Below are 25,076 nucleotides of genomic sequence, written 5' to 3'. Positions count from 1 at the left end.
GCAGAGCAAGGTGGAGGTGTGACTAGCTTTATCTTCACATAGTCCTGGGTTTTCCTTACCTATGTGGATAAAGAAAGCCTCATCTTAAAACATCTAAACTTGAGAAATACACATTTGCATTCTTGTTTCTGCAAGTGGAGGAGACTGAAAGACTGCAGGCTTTCCTTAGAGTGAGAATGTTTTCTTTTCAACGATGCATTGTTAGGGGCTGATTTATGAACCTTGTCTGCTTGACAAAAATGAAGTATTGGAGTTCAAATCGTGCTGGAATCCTCCTGTCTATTCCCCCAGGAGAATGAAATGTATAGTTTGAGTTTCAATTCAAACTCCAAAATTCATTTCCATCACATTCTTCTCTATGCTGCTTGCAAAGAATTGTATGAAATAGCCAGACTGAACAAGACAGATTTCCGTGCCCCTGAATGCCTTTGATAAAATGCTTAGAGCTAGATTTTTTTTAAAGCTTTGTAAATCAACAGTAATACATGGAGTAGTTTCAATCATTTTATCTATATATATAAGGAAATCTCTTTATCCAGCTGTACATTGTGAAAGTGGAAATTGATTGGAAGTGGTTGTTGTATTATTTTATTATTTTAAACTTAGGTAATATTTTTTTTGCATTCTTAAGATATGGATAATATATTTTTAATAATTCAAGGTGATAAGCAGAAAGAAATATTTGACCTTTTAGAAATAGTTCACTTTGTTCTAACAGTGGCTGAAAAAACCCCAAACCTTAAAACCAGTACTCAATAATAATTCTTGTCCAGGTACAAACAATTCTGTCATTTGTAGAATCATGAAACAGGTTTGGGTTATTATAAACATATTAGGTTACAGACTCCCTAATAAGAATACACTTTACATAGAATTAAATTGTCTATGTTTGGAAGTGCTGTATTTCATATAAGGAATTCATTAAGAAAAATGTCTGTGTTTTTGAGTCACTCTTAAAATTTCTTTTTTCAACTGTTGTAGTTTAGAAAATTAATATTTACTATGTATTAATTGATTAACTCATTAGGACATATCTCTATTTTATGAATATTAACTACTGAATAATTTTACATTTTACTGTATGCTAATTAATGCTAATGGTCATTTTGTACCCTATAATGATAACCCTTACCATACCTATTCTCTATTTATCCTCGTGTAATGTTCCAATAATAGCTTGTGATCTTGCTCTCCTCCATCACTAGAGTAGATGCACAGGTAGTGTTGTTTTCCCTGTATGTGCACATGCTTGCCTGCTCTTTTTTAACCTTGTTTTCCCTCAGACCTCCTCACTAATTGTGTTATCCCTTCTGTTTTCTTCTGCTCTCTTCTCCTTTCTACTCAACAGTGTTTCCTTCCACAGAGCCCCCTCATGTTTAAAGATCAGATGCAGCAGGATGTCATCATGGTGCTGAAGTTCCCATCAAATTCCCCTGTCACACACGTGGCAGCCAACACGCTGCCCCACCTGACCATCCCTGCCGTGGTGACCGTCACTTGCAGCAGGCTGTTTGCAGTCAATCGGTGGCACAACACAGTAGGTAGGTCCTCACAGGCACATTTCATTCAAATTTGAAGACCTTAACAATGCAGCTTTAATTCTGAGTGCAATTTAGCTCACTCGCCTGCCTGCACACCAAAATTTACTGTTTTGTCTGGTTTTTGTGAAATAATCACAGCTCTGTTTTCTCTGGTGTCATTCCTAGAAACACTCTCCTTAACAGCAGCACATCACCATGGCAGCCAATCGATTTGTGGTTCCTTCAGGATCAGTCTTTGACATAATGCTTTTCAGGAGACTGCTGTTGCTCTCTACACAGCAAATATTAGTATGTCCCAGGTTTCAGGAATACATACTGGCATGCCAGAGAGGATACATCCCTATCTGCTGCTTGAGAGAGATTTCAGGATCTTGTCATAAACCTTCCCCTGGGTCTCTGTTGGATTATCCAGTTTAGCAAGCCTAAACAGCTGGACATTCTCTCACAAAAGCCCATCCACAAAAGGGCCATCCCAAAATGCCCTTCCAGACCCTTGGCTGACCTCTCCATGTTGCCATTAAGACTGACATGTCCATATCATCTGGGCATGCAGGTGCTAAGACTGTTCCAGGCATCACTAAATAGGTGGTGGGGCCATGAGGTACATCAGCGAACAAGAAGGCTTAATTTTCTCAGGTAGTTTCCTGCAGTGATAGCCCTTATGCTGCAATACCTGGAAACATTTCTAATACTCCATCAGGTGCAACTTCATTACATGTAAAAAAACATTTTTTCCTATTTTTTTTTAAAAAGGTTAAAATCTAGACGGGAAAAAACCCTACAACATTTTTAAAGTATTTTGTGACAATGTCCTCAATGGAAGGTTCCAATGTCAGGAATGATTCAGAGGTGCAGAAACTGTCCTGTGTTGTTCTAATACGCCTTTGACTAACATCAATTGGCTAATTCCTAATTATTTTCCCTCAATCTTCAGGGATTCTGTCCAAATACTCTATATCCATCATCATTCATGTCTCCTCCATTTGAGGAAGCTTATTTAGTTCTGGAGTAGCCCTTTCTCGTCCAAATCGTCAAAGTCAAGAGAACCCAAAATTCCAACCATACTTTACTGTGAAGGAATTAATCTCATTAATATTGCAGTATGCAGGAGTTCGAGGGTTTCCTTAAAATCTGTCATTTGAAGTCCTTTAGTTTAGCTGAAGCTTTATTGGTCCTCATGATGCATGTGAAAGTAAGGTCTTAAATTTTCCTCTATACTCTTGTAAAACATAAGTGATGTTGCAAACATTCAGAATTCAAGGCGTAAATTAAATTTTACACCATCTGTAAACCTCTGGTCTAAATTGCGGAAAAAAAAAAAAGTAAGGAAGAGTTTCTAAATATATTATAATAGACAGTGAGGAAAATGAAACTGTTTTGAGTATCAAACCTCATTGTAATGATTTTCTTAACTTTTACGTCCTGCTTGGCAGTCTTGCTTATTTTGTAGGAGGCTAATCCAGGACAGGACATCAATTTCCTACTGTTTCCATAATATTATTTTAACAAAGCATTACTCTAGTATAAAAGATAGGTTTATATGCAGAAATGTATGCACAAACTGCTTGTTGTCAAATGTATGTAGAGCTTTGGAATTAATAAACAGCAGGAGGTATTTACATAGACATCTGATAATAGAAGTGAATGAATATAAGTTAATACCAGTAAAGATCTGTCCCAAACTGCTTGGGTTTTGAAAGAAGAGACAGAAATAAAATATTAATAAAGCAAATAGTAAAAAAGTTACTTTCTAAAAATATATAATAATCCAATAAAAAATTTTTAAACTGAGAAAAGTCATGTCAAAAGGTTTCTATGTGCTTTATTCTTCCTCTCATGCATAGGCCTTCGGGGAGCCCCAGGATATTCTTTGGATCAAGCCCATCATCTTCCAATTGAAATGGATCCATTGATTGGTATGTCGAGATGAAAATGTAGCAATATATTTGAAATTGGCATTTTCAGGAATTATTGATTAAGCTGTATTTGTATATTATGCTTCGTTTAACACAGAAAATAGGAAATATTTATTCTTGTCAGTCCTGGAGAACTAAAAGCATTAGCTATTGATGCTGAATGAATTACATGAGTGCTATTTGTTATTAACATCACCAGCAACTGGTATTTAAGAAACCAATTAAGTCAGTTACATTGTCAGCCCATATCTATAATTCTGTTCTCTTATCAAGTCACATTAGTAAAATAAAGCATAAGGGTCCTGTGGAGTTAGCTGTTTTTTTTTTTCTCCAGCCAGCACTATGTTTATCAGTGCAGATGCAAATCCATTTATTTTCATTCACTTTATGATTTGGATTTAGTTGACAATACTAATTTAATAATGAAAACACTTCCTTTTAAATTGATAGTATTTTTTAAAATCCAGAATTTTTGAGAAAGTGAATTATTTGAGAAATAGCATCTGCAAAAATTGTTTGATTGCAGGACTTCCTAACGATCATAAATTTTCATTAATTGCACTTACTTTGTTTGTGCTGGGGGAGGGAGTTCAGTAATTTGAAACAGAAATTGGGGATAGGGAAGGTTCTTAGGGGCAAGTATGCAGCATTGTTGAGAAAAAAGTACATTTTTAAACATAGCCAAAAATAAAGTTCCTTTTTTCTCTATGTCAATATTCATGTTCAAAAGATTAACATAGAAGTACATCAGGAGAGTTAGCTTTCTCGTTCTATGTGCTTCATTTGCTCTCATATAATGACAGTGGTTTTCTCTTTAGGTTTTTCTCTCACTAGCTAAAGCACAACTGTTGCACCCATCTGTTCTGGAAATTTGAGTAATTTGCTATTCATTACCTTTCAGCTGGTGGACATAGAGGGTCTGGTAATTTAAATATGTGTTCTTAGAATGTATGTAAACATGATATTAACTTCCACAAGCAATTTTTAAATAGAATGGAGTGTGGGGGGGTGGTGGGTTGGCTGAATCTCTTATTTCATGAAGTTGTGAGCAGTTTAAGTAGAATAGCAAACACTAGGGAAAAATCAGATTATTATCTGCATTAAGTTGTGTTCTTATGTTAGGAGAAACATATTTCTCATAGTGATTTTTACCTCCCTAACTCTGGCTAAAGTTCGTTGTCAAGATTCCCTCCATAACTACTGTAGAAAGACAAACTCTTCTCTGGAGTTGTCTAGCACTTAGACAGCTATTACAGAGTGAGATGACTTGTCATGTGAAAAAATGTCTTCTTTCTCCAGTGAGACTGGAAGGAGTGGATAAAATTAACTTGAATTACATACTCAACTTTCAGAAAGTTAATATTGAGGTGGAACACACTTTTATGGTGTTGCCATATCTTGTCAGTTCTGTCACAGGAAGGATAAATCACATTTGCTGGGGACTCCCAGAGGTTAATATGCTTCTAAACAACTCCGTTTGGCAGCTGGGTTGGTGGGATTTTGCATGAACAAAAACTTGAATGAAACTCCTCTTTTCCCTCTGTCTGAGGGAGTTTCTATGTGTCATTGCCTCTTTTTAAAGTACCATCCATGGCCTGGGTCCCTGCTTGAGGAACAGATGATAAGACTTAGTTTCCCTGGACTGGAAAATCACATTAGGTTTGAATAGATTCGTGGAATCATAAAATATGCTGAATTGGAAGAGACCCATCAGGAGCATCAAATCCAACTCCTGGTCCTGTGCAGGACCTTCTCTAAGAGTCACACCATGTGCCTGAGAGCACATTAGCTATTGTGTGTATATTAGCTTGGACTCTGTCAGGCTGATGCTGTGACCACTTCCCTGAGCAGCCTGTTCCAGTGCCCAACCACGCTCTGGGTAAAAAAACATTTTCCTGATATCCAATCCAAACATCCCCTAACTCAGTTTCATGCCTTTTCCTTGAGTCCTGTCCCTGGTCACAAGAGTAAAGAGATCAGTACCTGCTCCTCTGCTTCCCGTCGTGAGGATGCTGAAGACCACAATGAGGTCTCCCCTCCTTCATTGGTTGAGTCCTTATGTCTTTAATCTGGTTAAGTATCTGGAGGTGTGGGGTTGTCAAGGCCACACAATACAAGCTGTTTTCTGTAGAAGAGATACAAGCCAGCAAGAATTGGCTCTCTGCAGTATAGTTAATATTGATTTCATATTTTATATGGACTTCTGCCACTTTCCCCTGGTTCAGTTTGGCTTGGGGGACTACTTCTGCAGAACACTAAAATTATTACTACATATTATGCAGTACATCAGGCAGCTTATAAGAAATTGTCATCTCCTGTAAAATCTTATCTCTTATTCAAGTAATTTTGTATTTCTGACACCCATATAGACAGCTCTAAATGTTCATATTCAAAATGCTTACTCAACAACAAATTCACAGTTCATTGAAAGTTAAATGTATTCATTTTCTCCTGTAAATGGATGACAGGAAGGTGTTGGAATGGCTTACATGTAAAATGTGTTTTGCATTTCGTTACAGCCAATAACTCTGGTGTGAACAAACGTCAGATCACAGACCTTGTGGATCAGAGCATCCAGATCAATGCGCATTGCTTCGTGGTCACGGCAGATAATCGCTACATTCTTATCTGTGGTTTCTGGGACAAGAGCTTTCGAGTTTATTCCACAGAAACAGGTGACCTCAAATACAGCTCTCTGGCTCTTCCTGGGTCACAAAGTGAACAAAGACTATTGTCTCAATAGTACCATATCTATTACTTGTGCTTACACGTCAATAAATGATAAATGGCAGTTTGTAAAATCCTTCATTATTGTTTCAGCATGATAAATTTAAGATTTTTTTTTAATGGGAGATAAAGGATGTAAAAGGAAATAGAATGCAGTTCTATTAATAATAACTTTTGAAAGCCAGTTATTTTCAGGAAATTTATCAAAAGGATCAACCAAAATTTTTGTAGCAATATTTCATGGATCTATTATTTCTAGCTCTATTTATTTCATGTAGTAAGGAATTAGGTTGAATATCTTGCTACAGGAACCAATATTTTGTTGCTTTGTCTGATTACTTAGCCTAATATTACTTAGTATATTGCTAAAAATTAATTGTAATAATAGAAAGGATGAGGTGATAATCATAGTGAACTTTAGTTTGACATTAACATAGAACAAATACACATTTTTAACATAATAATGTAGCACAATTATGGAAAAGTTCATGTGCAGTCTTATGCATATCACTCATGAAATTCATAAATACTGTTCTAATGCCATGGCTTAAATGCTGATGGAGCCGTAACTCCACTTAATATTCAGTGACTGCAGCACTGCCTTGATCTTTAGAGATAAGGGTTAGACTATGGATTAACACAGAGAACAGCCTTCAGTAGGAATGGAAAAAAAAGGTGGGAAAAAAAGTTTAATCATTGTGATTTTTTAATCTCGTAGCATTTAGTGAACTTTAATTACGGGACATGAGACCAAAGTTACATTTGAACTGAATATTAATTATGTAGTTAATGATTTCTAAATGCTGCAAGTACCTCAGAAAACTGAATTTGTATGACTTTGCATTCCCACCAGGAAAATTAACTCAGATTGTGTTTGGCCACTGGGACGTCGTGACTTGCCTCGCCAGGTCGGAGTCCTACATCGGGGGCGATTGCTACATCGTGTCCGGGTCTCGTGATGCTACATTGCTGCTTTGGTACTGGAGTGGCCGACATCATATTATAGGTGACAATCCAAACAGCAGTAAGTATCCTTTAAGTAACACCTCTCTCAGAGATTTTCTGTCACTCCTGTTTGTTTTAACATTTCTTCTTTCAGCTTCAGAAGTAATCACCAAATATATCAGTAGCTTTGCTTACAAGTTGAAAGCTGGTATAAGAGAGCCACATGCTAAACAATACATGGATTGCTAGCTAAAAAAATATTTAAACACTCTCTGTATGTTAAGAGATAATGGGATGGGAGTATAGTTCCTAAGTTTGTAATTGCCTTTATCACTTATAGCATCATGTCATCATAAACTAGAACAAGATGGTTGTGGCCTTTAAGTGACAGGACATATATCACTATATTTTGACTTGCCGTTCCCTGGAAATATTTTTTGGCATTTTAACTTACTCCTTTTGTGCTACAGCATGCTATATCAGCTGTTTGCCTCTTCAAAAAAGGAATGTTTCACATGCCATGGAATTAAATGAGACTCTTGAGAAAGGTCTTTCTATAGTTTGGGGAGGCAATCTGACTGAATAAAAATAGAAAAAGATAAAATGTCAGGAAAAGTTTACATTTCATTTGCATGGGACTAGCTATCAGTGCTCTGCAGAGTGAGCGGGACACAATAATAGTATTAATTTATATAAAAGGGCACTTAAAGTGCACCACTAATTTAAAGATCCCATCACCCAAGCCAGAGATATGGCTGCAGCTAAAGAGCAGGTTTGATCCATATACTAGAAGCATTGAAGTGTTTTATGTGACACTTAATCTGTTTCACTTAAAGAATTTTCTGATTTCTAATGATAATTTTCAACAGAAGGGTTTTGTCTTTGGATAAAAATGGAAGAATCTGTCGCTATCAGTTTTGATCTCTGATTCAAATACTGACTGGAGGCAGTACTGTCAGTTACAGACATCCAAGTGAATGGCTGGTAGAAAAGTGGTTTATTTATTTCAAAGCAAATATTTTGTCAATTTTGCAGCAGGAAACTTTTTATTGAATTTTGATTTTTTTTTTTTTCCATTTGTCTGTAAGCAGAGTAAAAGGGAGACAAATAAAAGCCTTGCTTTCACACCAGATTTTATTTGCTTTTATAACAGAGAAAATAGAGGGGAAAAATAAAATGGTGTTCAAATAACAAGTTTCTCTAATTTTTGTCTGTATTCCATTATTTTACGTAATTCTCCAATATAGATAAATTCAGTCAGACAAGGATTTTCATGTCTTTGCAGTCTGTTTAGGTTGATGTAATTTTTCCCCCTGAAAGAAAAAAATGTAAGATTTTTCCCTTACCTCCTTTGATTACAAAGTGCTTGGACAGCCTTGCAATTAGCATCTCCTTTCTGGCTCATACAAACTGCTTCAATTCTTTTCCAGACAGAATTATTTTAGTTCTGGTATTATTCTGTCATCACTTACATATCTGAATGCACAAAAGTGGTACTTTCTGATATCTCAGATTTAATGTCTTAGCTGTATAACTTTGGAATTGTCTGCCTTGGAGGTCTTTAATTTTATGAAAGGAAGGATATGACCCGGCTGACAGAAATAAATGAAAACAAAAATTACTTGTATGACTTTCTCTCTGTCTCTACTATATGGATAATGCATTGTTTTGCCAAAGAAATGGCGTTATGGTCAGATTAGAGACTGTGATGCAGATAGTCCTGTCCAGTCAAATGAAATCTTACAGGCACAGGCAACAGAACTCAGGAAGACTAAGTACCAAAGACTGCTTCGAAATACATTGGTATAAGTGGTAGCTTTGAAATATATTGATAAGATTTCTTAATATTCATGTTGAAGACATGTTGAAGATTCATGCTGGGGAAGAGTGATGGCATTTCTGTTATTTCTATCTCTATTCATTGGATTTGAACTACGATGGAGATGCTAATTATATACTAGTATATACTGTATTATAACCAGAACTACATGTGTTGGAAACATACCATTATTAACAGCTGCTTTGACTTTTCATGAATATACATTAATGGGGATAGATTACAAAAACAAAGGGCCTTTAAAAAAAAGGCCTTTAAAAGCTTCTACAATTACTAATGTTTCTGCTGAAGTAATGATAGTTGTTTCTACTTGCTACCATGAGCAGACATGATAGCTGTCATATGACTAAGATTCCCTTTAAACTAATTTCCAAGTGTGAAGTATTCTCAACAATCCTTATGAAAATATGTTTGGAGTTTTACAGAGGTAAAGCCACCAAAGTAATAAAGAAATATTTCCTACTCTGCTCGTCTATAGCTGCTGTTTAGAAGGTTAGGATTTACCCTGCAGGGAAAATGAAAGCGATATGATCAATGTAGATCCAATCAAATTACTTAACATCTTTAGAATGAATTTCCAGAAAGATGTAGATGATCTTTTCAGAGGGGGAAAAAAGGGGTATTGTTTTTTCTTTTAAATCTGTCATCTGGAGATACAGATGAGATGTTTTATACCACAGGATATAAGAAGGTGAAGAACTCAAAGGAAGATGTCAGGTATAGTAATTATCTAGGTTAGATGTTTGACTTTATAATTATCTTTTAAGCTGAAAGACGGTTAATTATCAATTCCTGCTTCAATACATCCAGTTACCTAAACGAACTTTAGTTGTTTCAGAAAATCTTAGAGGGGAGAAAAAGCAAACCTCCAGTCCTAAACGGTTTGTGTGGTATAACATTTCTACAGAAAAATGTAGATATTATTTCATTCAAAAACATCAATTTATTGTGGAAACAACAAACATCACAAACAATCATTTATGTGAAATACTCTCAGGCAAAAGATTGTCAGATCAAATTTCTTACAGATTCTGCTAAAATACGTATTCCAGAATCCATAAGGTAAATGAAATCTTTACTAAAAAACATGTATGTCAACAACCTAACCTGTCAGACTTCTGTAGAACCTTCTGCTGAAATACCTGTACAGGCTCAGTGGGTCACCTCAGTTTGGTCTGTGGAAATGCAGAACCAGCTCTTGTTGAAAGACGAGAATTGAGAAAATATGCAAGTGATTGGTCTGGCCCAGTAGTTAAAAGCTTGCCTGTGAGAGTATGGTAAGCTTCATTTTATAATTTTAAAATAATTTTTCCAATCAATACATTTATTAAGTTATAATTTTTTGTTCTACATTAAGTGTCAAATATTAGTATCTGATTTAGTTTGAACTTGGCACAACTTCTTGGCACCTCTCACAATCACTGTGAGAAGAATGAAGGTTTACCAGATTTTAAATGCATTTTTTTCTATACAGTAGGAAATCTTCTGGTTAGTGGTTAGTATTTGTGCAGGAAGTAGGAGACTATGTTCCCGACCTCTAGAGACTGGGGGAATTAAAGCCCTCATTCCCATGTTCACAAGCATGTGCTGACTATCAGCTATAAGTTGACATAGGACGGGCCCCTGAGAATCTCCAGATTTGGTAGGAAGCAAAATTCTTTTCTATGCTCATACTTATGCATGTCACATGTCATGATGATTGGATATAGAGATAAATCAGGAAATCAGGAGCAACATGCTGCATTCCTTCAATGGCAGCATGCAGGGCAAATCTTGTCCCCGTTTGTACTTCCTCTGCTTCAACATCGTTTTCATGGCCATGCCATTGCTAAGCTCCAATAGGAGTGATGTTGGAGGTCCTGTTAAGGCTAGACTAGAGGGTGGTGTTTGGCAAAGCTTCTGGAAAGAAAGAGATGTGGCATGATTTCCTGAAGGGAAGTTCAATGCAGGTTTCATGCATGTTTGACATTCCCTTTGTTTCTTTATCCTTCCTTACTTAAGTACCACCTTTTGGAAAAACATGGAACCTAATGAAGCTTAGTCCTCTTGCCAGGGTCTGACATATACTTTCTAAGCCAAAATTGCCCATCTGAAATAGCTAATCTGAATCTGCACCTTATTAAGTTGATGACCATGTTGTATAAATCTGCTGCAGCTGCGAGAACAGTGAAAGGTGTCTGTTTTCTCTCAGTAAGATACATGCAAAGGACATAGTTTGCTTATTTTATTTGTTTGAAGTGATATGGGAAATGTAAATCTTTGCAGTTCTCAGAGACTGAATAGAAAAATTATTGTGATGGAGTTTGACAATTTTTGTTTTGATTTTTCTTCTTGTATGATATATTGAGATTTGTTTTAGCTGAGTGCTAATTTGTATACAAATTTCTTCTCACATGGCAACTGTATTAGTCATCACAAAAATGAGCAAAGAAAGTACATGATATGCCCTGGAGTTCATCATGTATCATTATAGCTGTTTCATTTTTGTATTTTATGATTACTTTATTGAATGTCTCTTTCAAACAAGTGACTTTGAAAATGAGAATTATCTCAGTCTTTGAACAGATATACCAAAGTAGATGATAGAATTGCAGAAAAGTGAGGGACAGATGCTTTCATCTGAAACAGACACAAATTCAGAAACTAATTTGGAAGTGATAAAAATTAATTTGCACACTTTAATTGGAATCAGACTACTGCATGAAAGAAAGGGAGGGTAGGCAGTTTGTGCTAAATGCTGATTGAATTTTTTGTCAGGTAAGTATGTTGGACCTGGCCGCTTATCCTCTTGAGCCTCTCCATGCAATATATTACATTCACCCTCTGACTGGTGTTCTTTAAAAGGATCAATGCTATTCCTGTTTTTTTCTCTAGAGCCTGAAATTTCATTGATCTTGGGACTTGACATTTCTCATTACCTATTGTAGCTTCCAAGAGGATGGTCACAAGAGGTGTGGGAGTGTTTTTCTAACAGCAACTGTACTGACCATTGAAAAATGCTGTGTCTATCAGCCGTAAGATGGGTTTGTTTAGCATTATGACATTATCTTCACAGGTGCTAAAAATATATCTTGTTCCAGTGAGTGTATTCAGTATATAACTGAAAGGGAGGGTAAATTTTACCATAAAATATCTTTGTCAAATCAAGATACTTTTTTTTGTGTGTCAAGAAGTATATCTTTATATGTTCCTTTTACATAACATAATTTTGAAACAATTTGAAGTTGTGAATGTCAAGGGTTCTGCAGGACTGTGTCTTGAAAGAGCAGTTATTCTAAACTCAGAACTTTTATTTGTTATTTTACATCCCTCTACATTTTTATATGCTCTAGTTTAGCCTTGAAATGGCAGCAGTTTAGAAATAGTCACCAGTGTGCTCTGCATCAAGAGGATTGGGTGGCTGTCTGAAGGCCCTGCACTGGCACATGGGCACCTGTGGTATCTGCTTTGTCTAAGGAGTTATTATGGTACTTGTAAGTTTGTACAATTTAGGTATTAATTTTTGAAATACAGTATCTTAGCACTGCTCTGCCGGAGCAGAAGCTCTTTGAAAACTAGTTTGTAATTTTTACTGGCACCATCTCTGGTTGCCAAAAACATCTCACTTTTAAGGCTGCTGTGTAAAGGTAAAAGAGTCAATAATCCACCTGAGTTATCTCTAGTATTTTATCAGCTGATGTCATGCTATGCTGAACACTCCATGGGAATTGTACAGTGCAGGGTGGTTCAGTAACTTGCCCAAGACCCCAAAGGAATTTAGTGAAAGAGACAGGAAGAGGTGCTACAAATCCATAACCTCCTGTCCTCCTCTATATTTTACCTTCTGGATTAGTGCAAGGTACCTGAAAGCCCACTCACCTGGGTGAATTGTATGTAGCTATGTACAACATTCCTCAGCCAAATAAACCAGCTCTGCTTCCCAGAGCTGAGAATATTTTGAATATGCTAATATTTTCCTGACAGCAGTCTTTCTTTTACACTCATTGCTCCCTCATGTTGTGGGCATTGTTATTGACTGTATTCTTATTTGAGATATTCATGTTTATTGGTTGTAGCATTATCTTTTAATTAAACTCCAAGATGTTTTTATCTGACAGCAAAATTTGAAAAGGCTCTTACATTTTTACTTCCATGAAAGCCATTGTATTTTCTAAAATTCTGTTTTCTGATGAGGGTCCTTGAAAAGTCCTAGCAGTAAAACAAATAGCAAAGTAAATTATTTTCAGCAAGTAACTCAGGTATAGCCTTGTACTTGCTTTTGTCAAAGTGAGAGATTAAATAAAAGCTAAAATTTGCCATGTGCTTTCATGTTTCTTTATACAGAAGACTCCTAGATGTGTCCCCATAGAAATCCGTACATAATTCCTGGAAAAGGACAATATGAAAGAAATAGTAATACTGTATTTTGTCTTTCCATCTTCTTTTTTTCATTGTAATGCAGGAGCACCATCTGCTCCCAAAGAACCTTACAATAATGTTTTAAGCATTATATTATTCAGCAAGAAGGCAAGATGTGTTTTATTTTAGACTTTCTAGAAGAAACTTTCTTGTTTGGAAATACAGCACATATTTGTTTTTTTTTTTCCTTCTGCCCTCTAGTAATTCAGTTCAAAGGTTCTCCTTTGGGGAAATTACAGGGAGTTTACAGTGATGGTATCTCAGTTCTTAGGTAGGATATTTTCACCTGCAATTCCCTTAGAGCCTTTGACCTCTGGCTGCATCTATCAGTGGTGATGTGACAGTGACAGAATATTTTACTAGATTTTGAATGATTCCTGGAGTTCACAGCTTCTTTCCTTTGCAATAAAATGTAATATGACTGAGGTTCATGCCACAGCTTTTTCTATAGAAAGTATCAGTGAATAATTTTTCTTTTGAGCCCTAAGGGGGAAAAAATTCCATTTTCAATTACTGCTGGACTGTTGCTCCTAATATTGATATTCCATTGTTAATTTGTATTTACTGAAAAACAGGACAAAATAAGACTCATAGATCTATGTTTCAGGGAAGCTGTTTCTTATAAGTATTTTCCTTTATAAATCAAGAAGTCAATAAAATATGCTTATTTGGTGTATTCTGGAATTTTACAGTTCCTTGATATTATAGAACTTTCCTAGGAAATACTGAGGAAAATGTCCTGTTTAAAATTGCAGTATTTCTTTTCCTTCAAGAATTTTAGTCATTTAATAATTTCAGTCATCCAGTTTGATGCAGTCTGGTGACACCTCTATAATCATAGCTTGAGCCAAGATGGCTGTTGAGCATAATCCTCTTTTTTCCAGGAGGACATACAGAAGGAAAAAAAAATGTGGAAATTTTTGGATTTAATTAATTGCCCTTTTTTATTTTTTGGCTTTTATTTTATGTACTTAGAGAAAAGAAAACCTTGAAAAGAGATGGGGTTCTCAAAGCAAATGTGATGGTGAAATTATAAAAATAAAAATATAGCTTTGATGAGCTGCACAAAGCACCTTTCTATTTCTTCTGACATCCATCCTTCCCTAGCAGTAAAGCTCAGTTTTCAGTTCACATCTTTAGTTTCCAGACTAAAAAGATCCTTTTCTTGCAGTATAGATTAAAGCTTGGGAAACTAGGATTTATTGAGGTAGCTATTTGCATTAGAGGTAAGAAATTTTTAATGTGTCTGTACATTGGCATAACAAGAGCTGTTAATTGACCCACTCTGTTATGTCCAAAACTGAAATCTGTAAATCCATGGTTGGTAGTTCTCATCTTGTTGAGAAAGATATTAAAATTCATGGAATTGTTATTAAATTTTGATGACAGAAGATGTTAGGTTTTGACAAGAAAAACTGCAGATTCATGCTAAATTTTTGAGAACTATGATTCTGTACATTTCTGGAAACCCAAATTTTAAAGCTAGACAGGCAAAGAAATGGATTGCTACAGTGGCTAAAAAATGGCAAGCCCATCCCTTCAAAGGAACTTATAAGGGTTTGGTTTGGTTTTGTTAGTGGGCTCAAAAGGAATGACCAAAAAGGGTGATTTATTCTTTAAGTACGTAAGAGGGGAAGATGCCAGAAAGAAGACCTGAAGCTAAAGGAAAATGCTGACACAAGAACAAAGAGGTCCTAGGTAGACAAGAAGAAGTTCAAACTGTAATTCAGAATATTTCTCTCCTTTAGAGTAGGAGGAGTCTAGAACATCCTTCCAAGTCACATACCAAGATATCCATTTCATTAACTGTTTACATCATGTGTCTGCAATAAAAGACTAAATTCATTGACCCACAAAAGTCTATCCAAGCCTCCATTCCTAATGCATATCTTTCAGAAACCCATGCAATATTTTTTAGCTACCAAAAAGTTCCCTTTTGATTTAGTGTTTAACTGCATTTCCACTTGGGAAACTGCATTTTATTGCACAGTTGGAATGTGTGCAGCCATTCACCCATTGGGCCTCTCTGTGCCATTAGCTGCAAGATAAGTTTCTGGGCTATTGGACGTCTTTTGTGCCTGTTACTCCCAATTAGTAGAATCAAGTTATCTCTTTGCTGCTTATGCAATGAAGAGAGAAATCACTTTTAACTCTGTGCAGCTTCCTGTCTTACTCTCCTGTGTCAGTCAGGTGACCCTACTTTGAGTTCATTTCTATAAACATGGATACAAGACTTTCATCTTTCTGGTCTCCAAGTGGCAAAGTAGTTCTTGCCTCTTATTTGCTGGTCTTAGGTATTGCACTGGAAGTTCACATGGAGGGAGTTTTCCATAAATCCTACTCTATATCATTTTTCCTGGAACAGAATCTTCCCTCCAGTGAACAGAGCTTGTGCTTGTCCAGGAACATCAACTTCCACCTGGCTGCATTGAAAATAAATAAAAACACTTTTTGCTACTTTTTTTTTAACTAGACAGTGATATAATCATGATATACAATAATGTTTTTCTCTTGTCATTATACAGTTGCCCATGAAACTTTGCATCAATTATTTTATTACAAACCTATCTTAACAGCCAAGATTTATATTATCCCATAGATAATATTATTGGTTAGTATTTGATTAAGAATCAATTTCTAGCTCCTAACTGAAAGGTGATTTCCAAACCCGGATTTTCAAAATCCTTATATGTGGCACATAGTACATACCTCTCTACAGAAAAACAATTTAAGATTTGTCATTGGCCCAGCTTCTGTGCCACCTATGTCTATGTCATCCACAGTCAATTGCATATAAAACTGGTTTGATTCAAAACACTAAGACAAATATGTTGAAAAAAATAAATGGAACCTGTTTTAGTATAGCTGTCTTTACCAACTGTACCCCTCTACCTTCCAAAACCAGGTAAGACTTCAGTCCAACACTGGTATTAGTGGTGGCTGGTATTAATGAGATTTATGTTTCCAATTCTTGTTGATAAAAATTGTGGATTAACAATTTTGTTATTTTATACAGAATTAATGTTACAGTAATTTATCTGTAGTTCCCTAGGTAATTTAATTTAGTAAGTGAACTACAATGGCAGAGCTCCAGTCCTTTTGAATATCTCAATTTTCTGTATTTCATTTGTGCAATGCAGATATAATGATGTGAACTCTGTTATCTAGCAAGTTGCTAATTTTTTGTTGCCAATTGACTTTCTTAGCCTGGCAGAGCAATATGAAATACTAACCAATTAGGTTGTCAGCATCTGTTGCTATTATTAGAAACAATAGAAATTTTTATGTTTGTCATGTAAACACTCTATAAATGTCCACTTGTTTGAAACCAAAATAAAATATATTTCAGTCCTGAACATATATACATATATAATATATATAAAATATATATAATATATTTTATATAAATAAAAATATATCATATGTATAAATAAATATATAATGATGTATACCAATTACCATTTTTAGGCATATTTTAATTTGTGACCATTCCTTGTGTCTCTGAATCAATATTACCTATGAAGCAGTAGTATGTTTCTAGTACAGTCTTGTTCTTCTCTTCTTTTCCTACCCCCTAATTTCATGAAACACATTAGGATAATTATTAAAGGAATATCCTAAATTCTTTAGGTTCATAGTGTAAGTCTGGAGATATATATGTTCGACAGCAGAATTTTACATCACAGCTGCTTTCAATAGCACCACACTTAGTGTTCTTTCAGTTAATTCATTAATGCATTGGGAAGTTGTGGTTGTGAAGCTTTATGATATCTGAATATATTTTGCTTGGTATCCTAATTATGAGATATTTAATCACACTGCACCTCTCATGCTTAATGATTTCAAGCAAATCAAAGTTCTTTTGTTGATAAATCAAATCTGATTTGGCATTCCCTTGTTTTCTTTCTCACTTTTTTTTTTTTTTTTTTTTTTTTTTTTTTTTTTTTTTTAACAGGTGATTATCCAGCTCCTCGTGCCGTTCTAACTGGTCATGATCATGAAGTTGTCTGTGTGTCGGTCTGTGCAGAGCTGGGACTTGTTATCAGTGGTGCTAAAGGTCAGAAACATTTTTATTATTTAAGTCTTAACATTTTTAGAGTCTTTTTAGTGGTATTTCAGACTTCCCTCAAGCTACATATACTTTAATTATCCCTAAGATGTGTTGTAATTCTAGGAGAATCTGAAGCACTTTTCTCTGAAAATTGTTGTTTACTATCTGCACTTACAAGTTTAGACACAAATTAAGTGGATCATTCCTTCCAGCCATCAGTTTATGCAGCTATTTCTCAGATCTGGAAGAGTATTTTATAAAAATGCATACAATAATTCTAATGACATCTATTGATTTTGAAGAAACCTGTTGATAGAGACAGGCATGTCAGGAAGGGCCAGCACAAAATTCTCCACCTTGATCTTAGCTGAGAGGTACTTTGTAGGCTTGACCTCACTCTCCAGGGAAGCAGGATCAGTTTGCTTTGGAACTGTGTGCAGCAATCTGTCCAGTAGGATTTGTTGCAAGGTTTTCTAAATAATGAGCAGTTGCAGGTTTTCCTGTTATTTATCTATGGAATCCAGAGCACCCAACAATTGCTAACACAAATGTTCAAAATACTTTCCCAAGCCTGCAGCAATATCCTGCATTACTGGTAACCAATGTAAATAAATAAAGCACCAGTCTCAATGAGTGTTTGCTTCATTCTTCCTTACTCTGTTTCTCCTTCCATTTCACTGCTTCTGCCCATCTTCTCCTACTTCTCCTTAATTCCATGCCTACTTTTCTTCCCCCATTGCCCTCTCTCATTCAGCTTCTTAACTTGTCAAACTGCATGTCTTTTTCTCTTTTCCTTTCCTGTTTGGCTCTACTCTACTCCTACATTTCCACTCTACTCCTACATTCCCGTCCAGTGCCTTGCTATCTCCATCTATAGTGATGCCTGTTTTAGTCATCCCCTTGGATATCTTTGTAATCATTTTTAAGTTTGCTGCTTCTGAGGGTGAAAAGGATGTGATGCTTGCTCTGCCAGCTTTTGCTCACAGCTGAGCTCCTGGGTTATTGCTTTTTATACTGTCTTGGAGCATAACATTTATTTTTAAAGCTGAGCGTGAAACTTTTGAGTGAAGCCGTTTTTAACAGGAAATCCTAATGGGTCAGTAACTCTTGTAATGGCATACTACATAACAGTCATAGGCAAAGTCAAGACATTTTCAAAAGAATGTACAGTGATGCTGGAGCTAAGTCTTTTTATTGCTATTTCTTACCCTTTTAGGCAGCTTCATACACTGTGGCTATCCACCCTTTCCAACTATCTCTGCAAATTTCCTCTTGATATAGATGGAATCTGTACTCAGTTGTCTTCTGATTCAATGACTATTTGCTACTTTGGTAACTTACACATTTTTAGAAGCAAAAGCTGATGGACAACCAAAGATTTTTGAATCAAATACAGAATATGTCTATAATTGATTGAGAGAAATGGAGACCCAGTCTGTCTCTTAGTCTTCCCATGCTCCTCCTTTTGCAGCTTTAGACCATATAAAAATGCAGAGATAAATAATTTTTTTTTAAATTGCTATTTACCAAGATACGCTTCTTTAAAAGCTTTTGCTTCAGATTGTTAGTTTCAGTCCCTTTCCAGGTTCTGAGACTGCACCTCATGGTAGTGTTGTGTTGCCCTGCCCTCCAGCCTGAGCTCAGCCTGTGCTTCCTGATGGGCAGCTGTTCCTCTGGAACTGGCCGTGGCACTGTGATGACACAGGCAGCACTTGAGAACCTACTGAAGCAGGAAGACAGCATATTTAGGACTCCTCTGTGGAAAATCTTGTGAATCAGGTTGATGCTTCTACGCTCTTATCCAAGAAACCCAAAAAACAGTGGTCAGCCTGTACGCCCTTACAGTGGCATCCTAAAGCAGATGTGCCTTTTTGTGCCCATGACCATTCAGCTATGAAGGCATTTTCTTTTGAAAAATCTAACAAGATAATTATTCTAAAGGTGAAGGCATCACTTTTTGCAATATCCTGGCACTTCAGTATTTCCAAAGCTGAAACTCAACAATTTGAGAAAATTAAATATTTCCATTGCAGTGGTATCCCTTGGATACAGCCAAACTCAGGGTCCCTCTGCATAAGACTTTATGCAAGCACAGATAAAAGCCTGTATCAGAGGGTTCACAGATAAATGAGCTGATGCTGATTTATTCTACCCGGGCAAACCCAGCTGCTGTGTGAATTTTAAAGAACTTAGAAGGACTTAACATGAGATGGCTGAGTATGCCAATATGAATTTACTTTCAGGGTCATGAATCAGTTGTATAAGGAAGAGATTACTGTGCTGTCCAGGATTATCCTGTGATTCATAAAAGAAAACATTCAGAATTTCCGGTGACTCATTACATTTATCAGAGAAGAGACACTTTTTCTTAGTAAGGATACAGATCTCACTTTCAAAAAAAACTTTTCTCATTGTTCTTGAAATGTAAATAAGCTTAGTTTTGTGTGTTAAAATGTACATTGTAGATTTCATAGCTGTTTGTTTCTTTCATGAGTGCAATAAAAAGACATTAAAATCTCATATTAAAATCTCTCTGGACCAAGTGGAGTTATAGTGTGATCCTCTAAAATCTCTCATAGTCCAAGTATCACTGTAACTCTGTGGGCTTTCACATGGCTCCCATTGCTGAAACAAATCAGGACTGAAATCTATGCATATCACATGTTCATTGAGGGAGAGGATCTGCAGGAACTGCCATTGTCTATAGGAGAAATATGCAGTAATATGATTACATGCCCTATGGGAGTTGTTCCCACTAGTCACTGATGGGGCCACATCTGTTTAATGTGAATGGGCAGGCTAAAGACAGTTCATGTTGTTGGAGAAAATCACCAAGAGTTAAGCTTCTGAATGCTTGGGAAGAGGAAAGAGTGTTTTAGAAGACAGATCAAGGAAAATTCCTACCAGTCTAAATAAATAATACACTTCTGGGCATATTGTATTTGTTTTCTTAACATGCTAGCTCTTGCATTTCCTTTTCTATTGAGCGTTTTAAATTCTTTAAGTAAACATTGCAGCTTGTTATATCTATGCAACACTAATGTGGTATAAATGTGTTTTATGCATCATTTTTGTGCACAGCCTATATTGTTTGTATGAACAGCAAATAAATTATATATTATGTTTTCATATACAGAAGGTCCTTGCCTAGTACACACAATTACTGGAGACTTGCTGAGAGCCCTGGAAGGAACAGAAAACTGCCTGTACCCTCGCTTAATTTCAGTGTCTAGTGAAGGTCACTGCATCATCTACTATGAACGAGGACGGTTCAGCAATTTCAGCATTAATGGCAAACTCTTAGCTCAGATGGAGATCAATGATTCAACCAGGGTAAATCTAAATGCAACCAAGCATTTGTTGTGTGTTGCCTTTATTTATTAAAATAAATTGGATTTATTTGCCATATGGTTTAGAGGAAATCATATATGTAAAATTGCTGCCTCATGGTTAAGCCATTCAAACACATACCCTTTCATCACCATCTCCAAATGTGAAAATGCACTTCAGCTTTTCCAGAATAAATAAGAACAAATAGTTTATGAGCCCACAATATTCCCAGAATTTTTGTTTGGAATTAAATTTCAGTGGGAAATATGTCTTTGAAACAAAATGCTCTGAAAAGTCCTCATTCTTCATTTATTAGCCAAGACATGAATTCATGCCTTCAGGGCTCTGCTCTGTCACAAGCACTTGAAGCAGCATTAGGAATGCAGATCGCTGCTCTGCTTTAGGTGGTAGTGATAGCACAGAGTATTGTAGAACAAATTATGGTATGTAGAAATGTGCTGAACTCAAGCATTGGCAGATTCAGTCAAGGAGCTTTTTTGTTATCTATCATGTTTAATACCACAAAATTGTTTTTAAAATTTGATGATGCAAAGTTTGTTGGTTTATTTTTGGACTAGGGAGAAAGAGGAGAGAAAGCATTTTGCTTCAAATTTAAAGTGGGCAGGCAGAACATAATAAATGCTTTTAAGTCAATTCAATTTTTAAAATATTGATCCATTTCTGTAAAAGCTAACTGTGTGCTTAGGATTTTTCTTTTTCTCCTGAAGGCCATCCTCCTGAGCAGTGATGGGCAGAACCTGGTGACAGGAGGAGACAATGGTGTAGTGGAAGTATGGCAAGCCTGTGACTTCAAGCAGCTCTATATTTACCCTGGCTGTGATGCTGGCATAAGAGCTATGGATCTGTCTCATGATCAGAGGTGAATTTGTCATTCATATTTGTATGTAAATATTAATATTCCAGAAAGAATACATCTCCATGAACTTTTGAGTATATAGTATGGAGTTGTTAACAGGATGCGTAAGAAACAATTACTCCAGTTGTTTTCCTGTTAATTTATCTGATTCAACACTTATTCTGATACTTGAGTCTCATAATGTAAGCACTTAACATTAAGGTGAGGTCTTATTTCATTGAAGTTAGTAAGCCAGACACACAGCTAGAAAAATATGGCTAAAATTGCATTAAGAGCAAAGGAATAGTTGGGTTGGGTCAGAGTGCAGTAGCAGCTATTAAATGCCTTAAAACCAATTGCAAAAGTTTGAGACACATTTCTGATTTTCAGCCAAGCTTAAGAACTTCAGACAGTGTAGCCAAAAATGCCTTGTTCTTTTAGCTTTTTTCTGCCTATGGAAAGCTATAGCTCAAGAAAGCAAAAGGGAATTAACATCAACATCTTTGATATCTTTTTCAGAACTCTGATTACTGGCATGGCTTCTGGCAGCATTGTAGCTTTTAATATAGATTTTAACCGGTGGCATTATGAACATCAGAACAGATACTGAAGCACGGTGAAGAACTGAAAGCCCAGGTAAAGCTGAGAGCACAAGTGCTGCAAAGAAAGGTGTAGTCTCTGGTGGAAAACCACGTCTGCATTGACCTCCGTTGTACATTCCATTACACCCAGCAATAGCTGTACATTGTAGTCAGCAACCATTTTACTTTGTGTGTTTTTTCACAACTGAACACCAGCTGCTGAAAAGCAAGCTTGTATCATGTAAATTATATGAATTAGGAAATGTTTTGGTAATTATTTCATATATCTTTGTTTATTGAGAAAAGGTAGTAGGATGCGCCACAAGAGACTTTTGAAAATTCTGGGGAACCTTGTGTCCAGTTATTTCAATGTTTAGGCTTTGAACCTAACATGCATCCCATCTCCAGCCTCTTTTCAAGCTGAGATTAAAAAAAAATATGTTTGATACTTTGTACATCAGATGCACATCTTAACTTTAAAGGGATACTTTTGTAAAAGTAAAACCTTGTATAAAGAACAAAACTGTTTCTTAATTTTATTGTGGAGTTACAACTTGCATGTACTTTAAACCTGATGTCTTGAAGGAACAGGTGCATTCACACAAATCAGACTGAAGATCTGCCTAAGGGTACAGCTTGTGTTAAAGGGTTGAATTTGGGAGCAAACAGTAATTCTGACATTTTCACCAACACATTTTTCACTTTTTGAATCTAAAGTTTACCCCTCTTAAGTGGAGTTCTGCTCACGAAGCATTTGGATAAAAAGCCATCATTTGCCATATTTATACTTTATACAATAGAAATTAATTTCCTCCCTTTTGAATTTAAAGACTAGACAGAAGGGGAGCAAAGAAGGAAGTTCAGTTTAATGCTTTGTAATGTTTAATGATTCCCAATACAGACAAAGTGCTATACTTCTGGATTATTAACATTTGGCACATAAATCATGGGCAAGAGAGCCCCCACTGATTTTTTTTCCCTAATTTTTAATCTGAGTAGCTTGGTTTATTTGACAGCCTTAGCCTCATCTCAAAGGTGACTGAGGTTGTTCTTTTCAGTTCTTCTGAATATCTCACCTGAAGCCACTCAGACTAAGGAACTTCATCTTTTACAATACTGTAATGATAACTATCAGAATAATTTTCTGCACATTGTACTGATCAAATTACACACCCAGGGGTATATACACTTTAATTCATGTTTCTTCTTTGTATATTTGGTGACTGTATTGTCATAGATGTACATATTGTGTCGGTAGGGCTATGAGGCATGTAACAGGAATGTAATTTTCTCAGAATTTACACTCACTTGCAGTCATTTATTTAAAAAGATAATGGATTCTTTGTATTGGCACTTTGCACCAGGAACATATCATTATTTATTGATGTGATTACTTATTTGTTATCCACCTTGTATTAGTAAGTTTAGCCCTGAATTTCCTTCTTCATTGTTGTTTGTATTTATAAGGTTTGGAAATCATGGGGATCAGCGTAATGATTAAGTTATTCATCACCTGTCTGTAAGCAATATCTTGAGTTTGTAGCTTAGAATTGGGAGACTATTGAACATCTGGAAGACAAGTTCATTTCATCTTGAGATCATGGTGAAATATTTTGGATATATAAATTCCTTAAGCTATTGTAACCATGTTTTATTGCAAAGATGTAAAATATGCCAGATGTGTGTGAGTTGGAAATCAAAAAGAAAAATAAAATATGCAAAGAATTCAGTGATTGTTTTTCATTCCAATGAAACTTTTTTTAAAAGCATTCCCATTATCATTATGAACAAACAATTATTTTTGACAAATTCTTACTTATGTGCTGATTATATGCCAAAAAGTATTCACTTCTGGGTGGTTCTTTTTCCTGGGATCTCAGGGAAAAAACCCCACAGGTTACAGAGTGACCGCTGCAACTCTTTTGATTGTCATGAGAGAAGCTTTTAAAGTTACTTTGTTCAGCAGAAGTAAAAAAGTAGTAGAAAAAAATCCCTTTAAGGGATATTTAGGATCCTTGTGAGCAGGAAATAATCTCATGTAATAGATCCCACAGAGAGCAAAGATTTGATGAGAGAAGTTTTGGATGTCTCTCAGTATCTGATAACATGGAATAAATTTAATCTTATTTTGGGCACTGAAAGTTACATATCTAGACTTCCTGCACAGCATAAGGGAACAGGTGGGGTAAGTTACCTTTTGGAAATGCTGAGTACCCTGCAAAGATTACAGCAAGTAAGTGGAGACATGTGGATATCTATATGTCAGATGTGCAATTTAAGGTAGCAATGTTAAGCAAAATACTTTCCTAATAATTAGAAAACTCCCAGAAGTTTTCTAATTCTCAACAGCAGAATAGCAACCAACATTTCAGTTTGTTGCCCTACTTATTTCCTTTAAATTTAGAAGGATTGTTCTTTAAATAATTATCAAAATGAACTAAAGCAAATATTTGAGAACCTTGTTAGAATACTATACATTTTAGCAGATATCTGTTTATATCAATCAGCTTTTGAAAGTGTTTCAACCTAACTTGATTGTTTTGAAACTGTAGGAGATATGGGGGGAGGAGAGGATTGGTATGTTAATAGTGTCCTGTGAAACAGTTTATTGATATGTCACAACCTCCATTCCATCATTATACAAGTGTCACCTCTAATTATCTATTTTATTCAACAAATTGATTTCAAAATACACCATTTCAATTAAACAAAAAAATGGATATTGCTATTATTTTAATTAATGTTTTTTCATTAAGTCTCTCAGCATTAAATACAATCTAGTTACATATTAGAAGCTTTTGTGCCCACTCAAACCTGTACATGAGAAATTTGTTATGGGTTACAAGAATAAAAAACCACTCTCACTCTATAGCATTAATAAGCAGAGACCCAAA

The 25,076-nt window shown here is 35.7% G+C and overlaps 1 protein-coding gene across 8 annotated transcripts in view; it reads left to right on the top strand.

The window, feature by feature from the left end:
* The window catches only part of NBEA (neurobeachin), a 460,815-nt gene extending 436,904 nt beyond the window's left edge, over positions 1-23,911 (top strand). For 6 of the 8 annotated variants that reach the window (XM_088067892.1, XM_088067894.1, XM_088067885.1 and 3 more), the window contains 8 exons: positions 1,349-1,541; positions 3,386-3,457; positions 5,977-6,132; positions 7,038-7,208; positions 17,320-17,421; positions 20,552-20,748; positions 21,474-21,625; positions 22,121-23,911. In XM_088067892.1, coding sequence (XP_087924018.1) covers positions 1,349-1,541; positions 3,386-3,457; positions 5,977-6,132; positions 7,038-7,208; positions 17,320-17,421; positions 20,552-20,748; positions 21,474-21,625; positions 22,121-22,211 — 1,134 coding nt within the window. In that variant the 3' untranslated portion in view covers positions 22,212-23,911. The remainder of the gene's footprint in view (positions 1-1,348; positions 1,542-3,385; positions 3,458-5,976; positions 6,133-7,037; positions 7,209-17,319; positions 17,422-20,551; positions 20,749-21,473; positions 21,626-22,120) is intronic. The other 2 variants (XM_088067905.1, XM_088067881.1) reach the window with 1 other exon arrangement.
* The last annotated feature ends 1,165 nt before the right edge of the window (positions 23,912-25,076 follow it).

The sequence above is a fragment of the Pseudopodoces humilis genome, chromosome 2 (assembly GCF_049639895.1).
Source record: "Pseudopodoces humilis isolate 2021_Gansu_Grassland_sample_001 chromosome 2, ASM4963989v1, whole genome shotgun sequence".
Taxonomy (NCBI): Eukaryota; Metazoa; Chordata; class Aves; order Passeriformes; family Paridae; genus Pseudopodoces; species Pseudopodoces humilis.
Note: the sequence above shows the minus strand (reverse complement) of the source record. Positions and strands in the feature narration are given on the sequence as shown.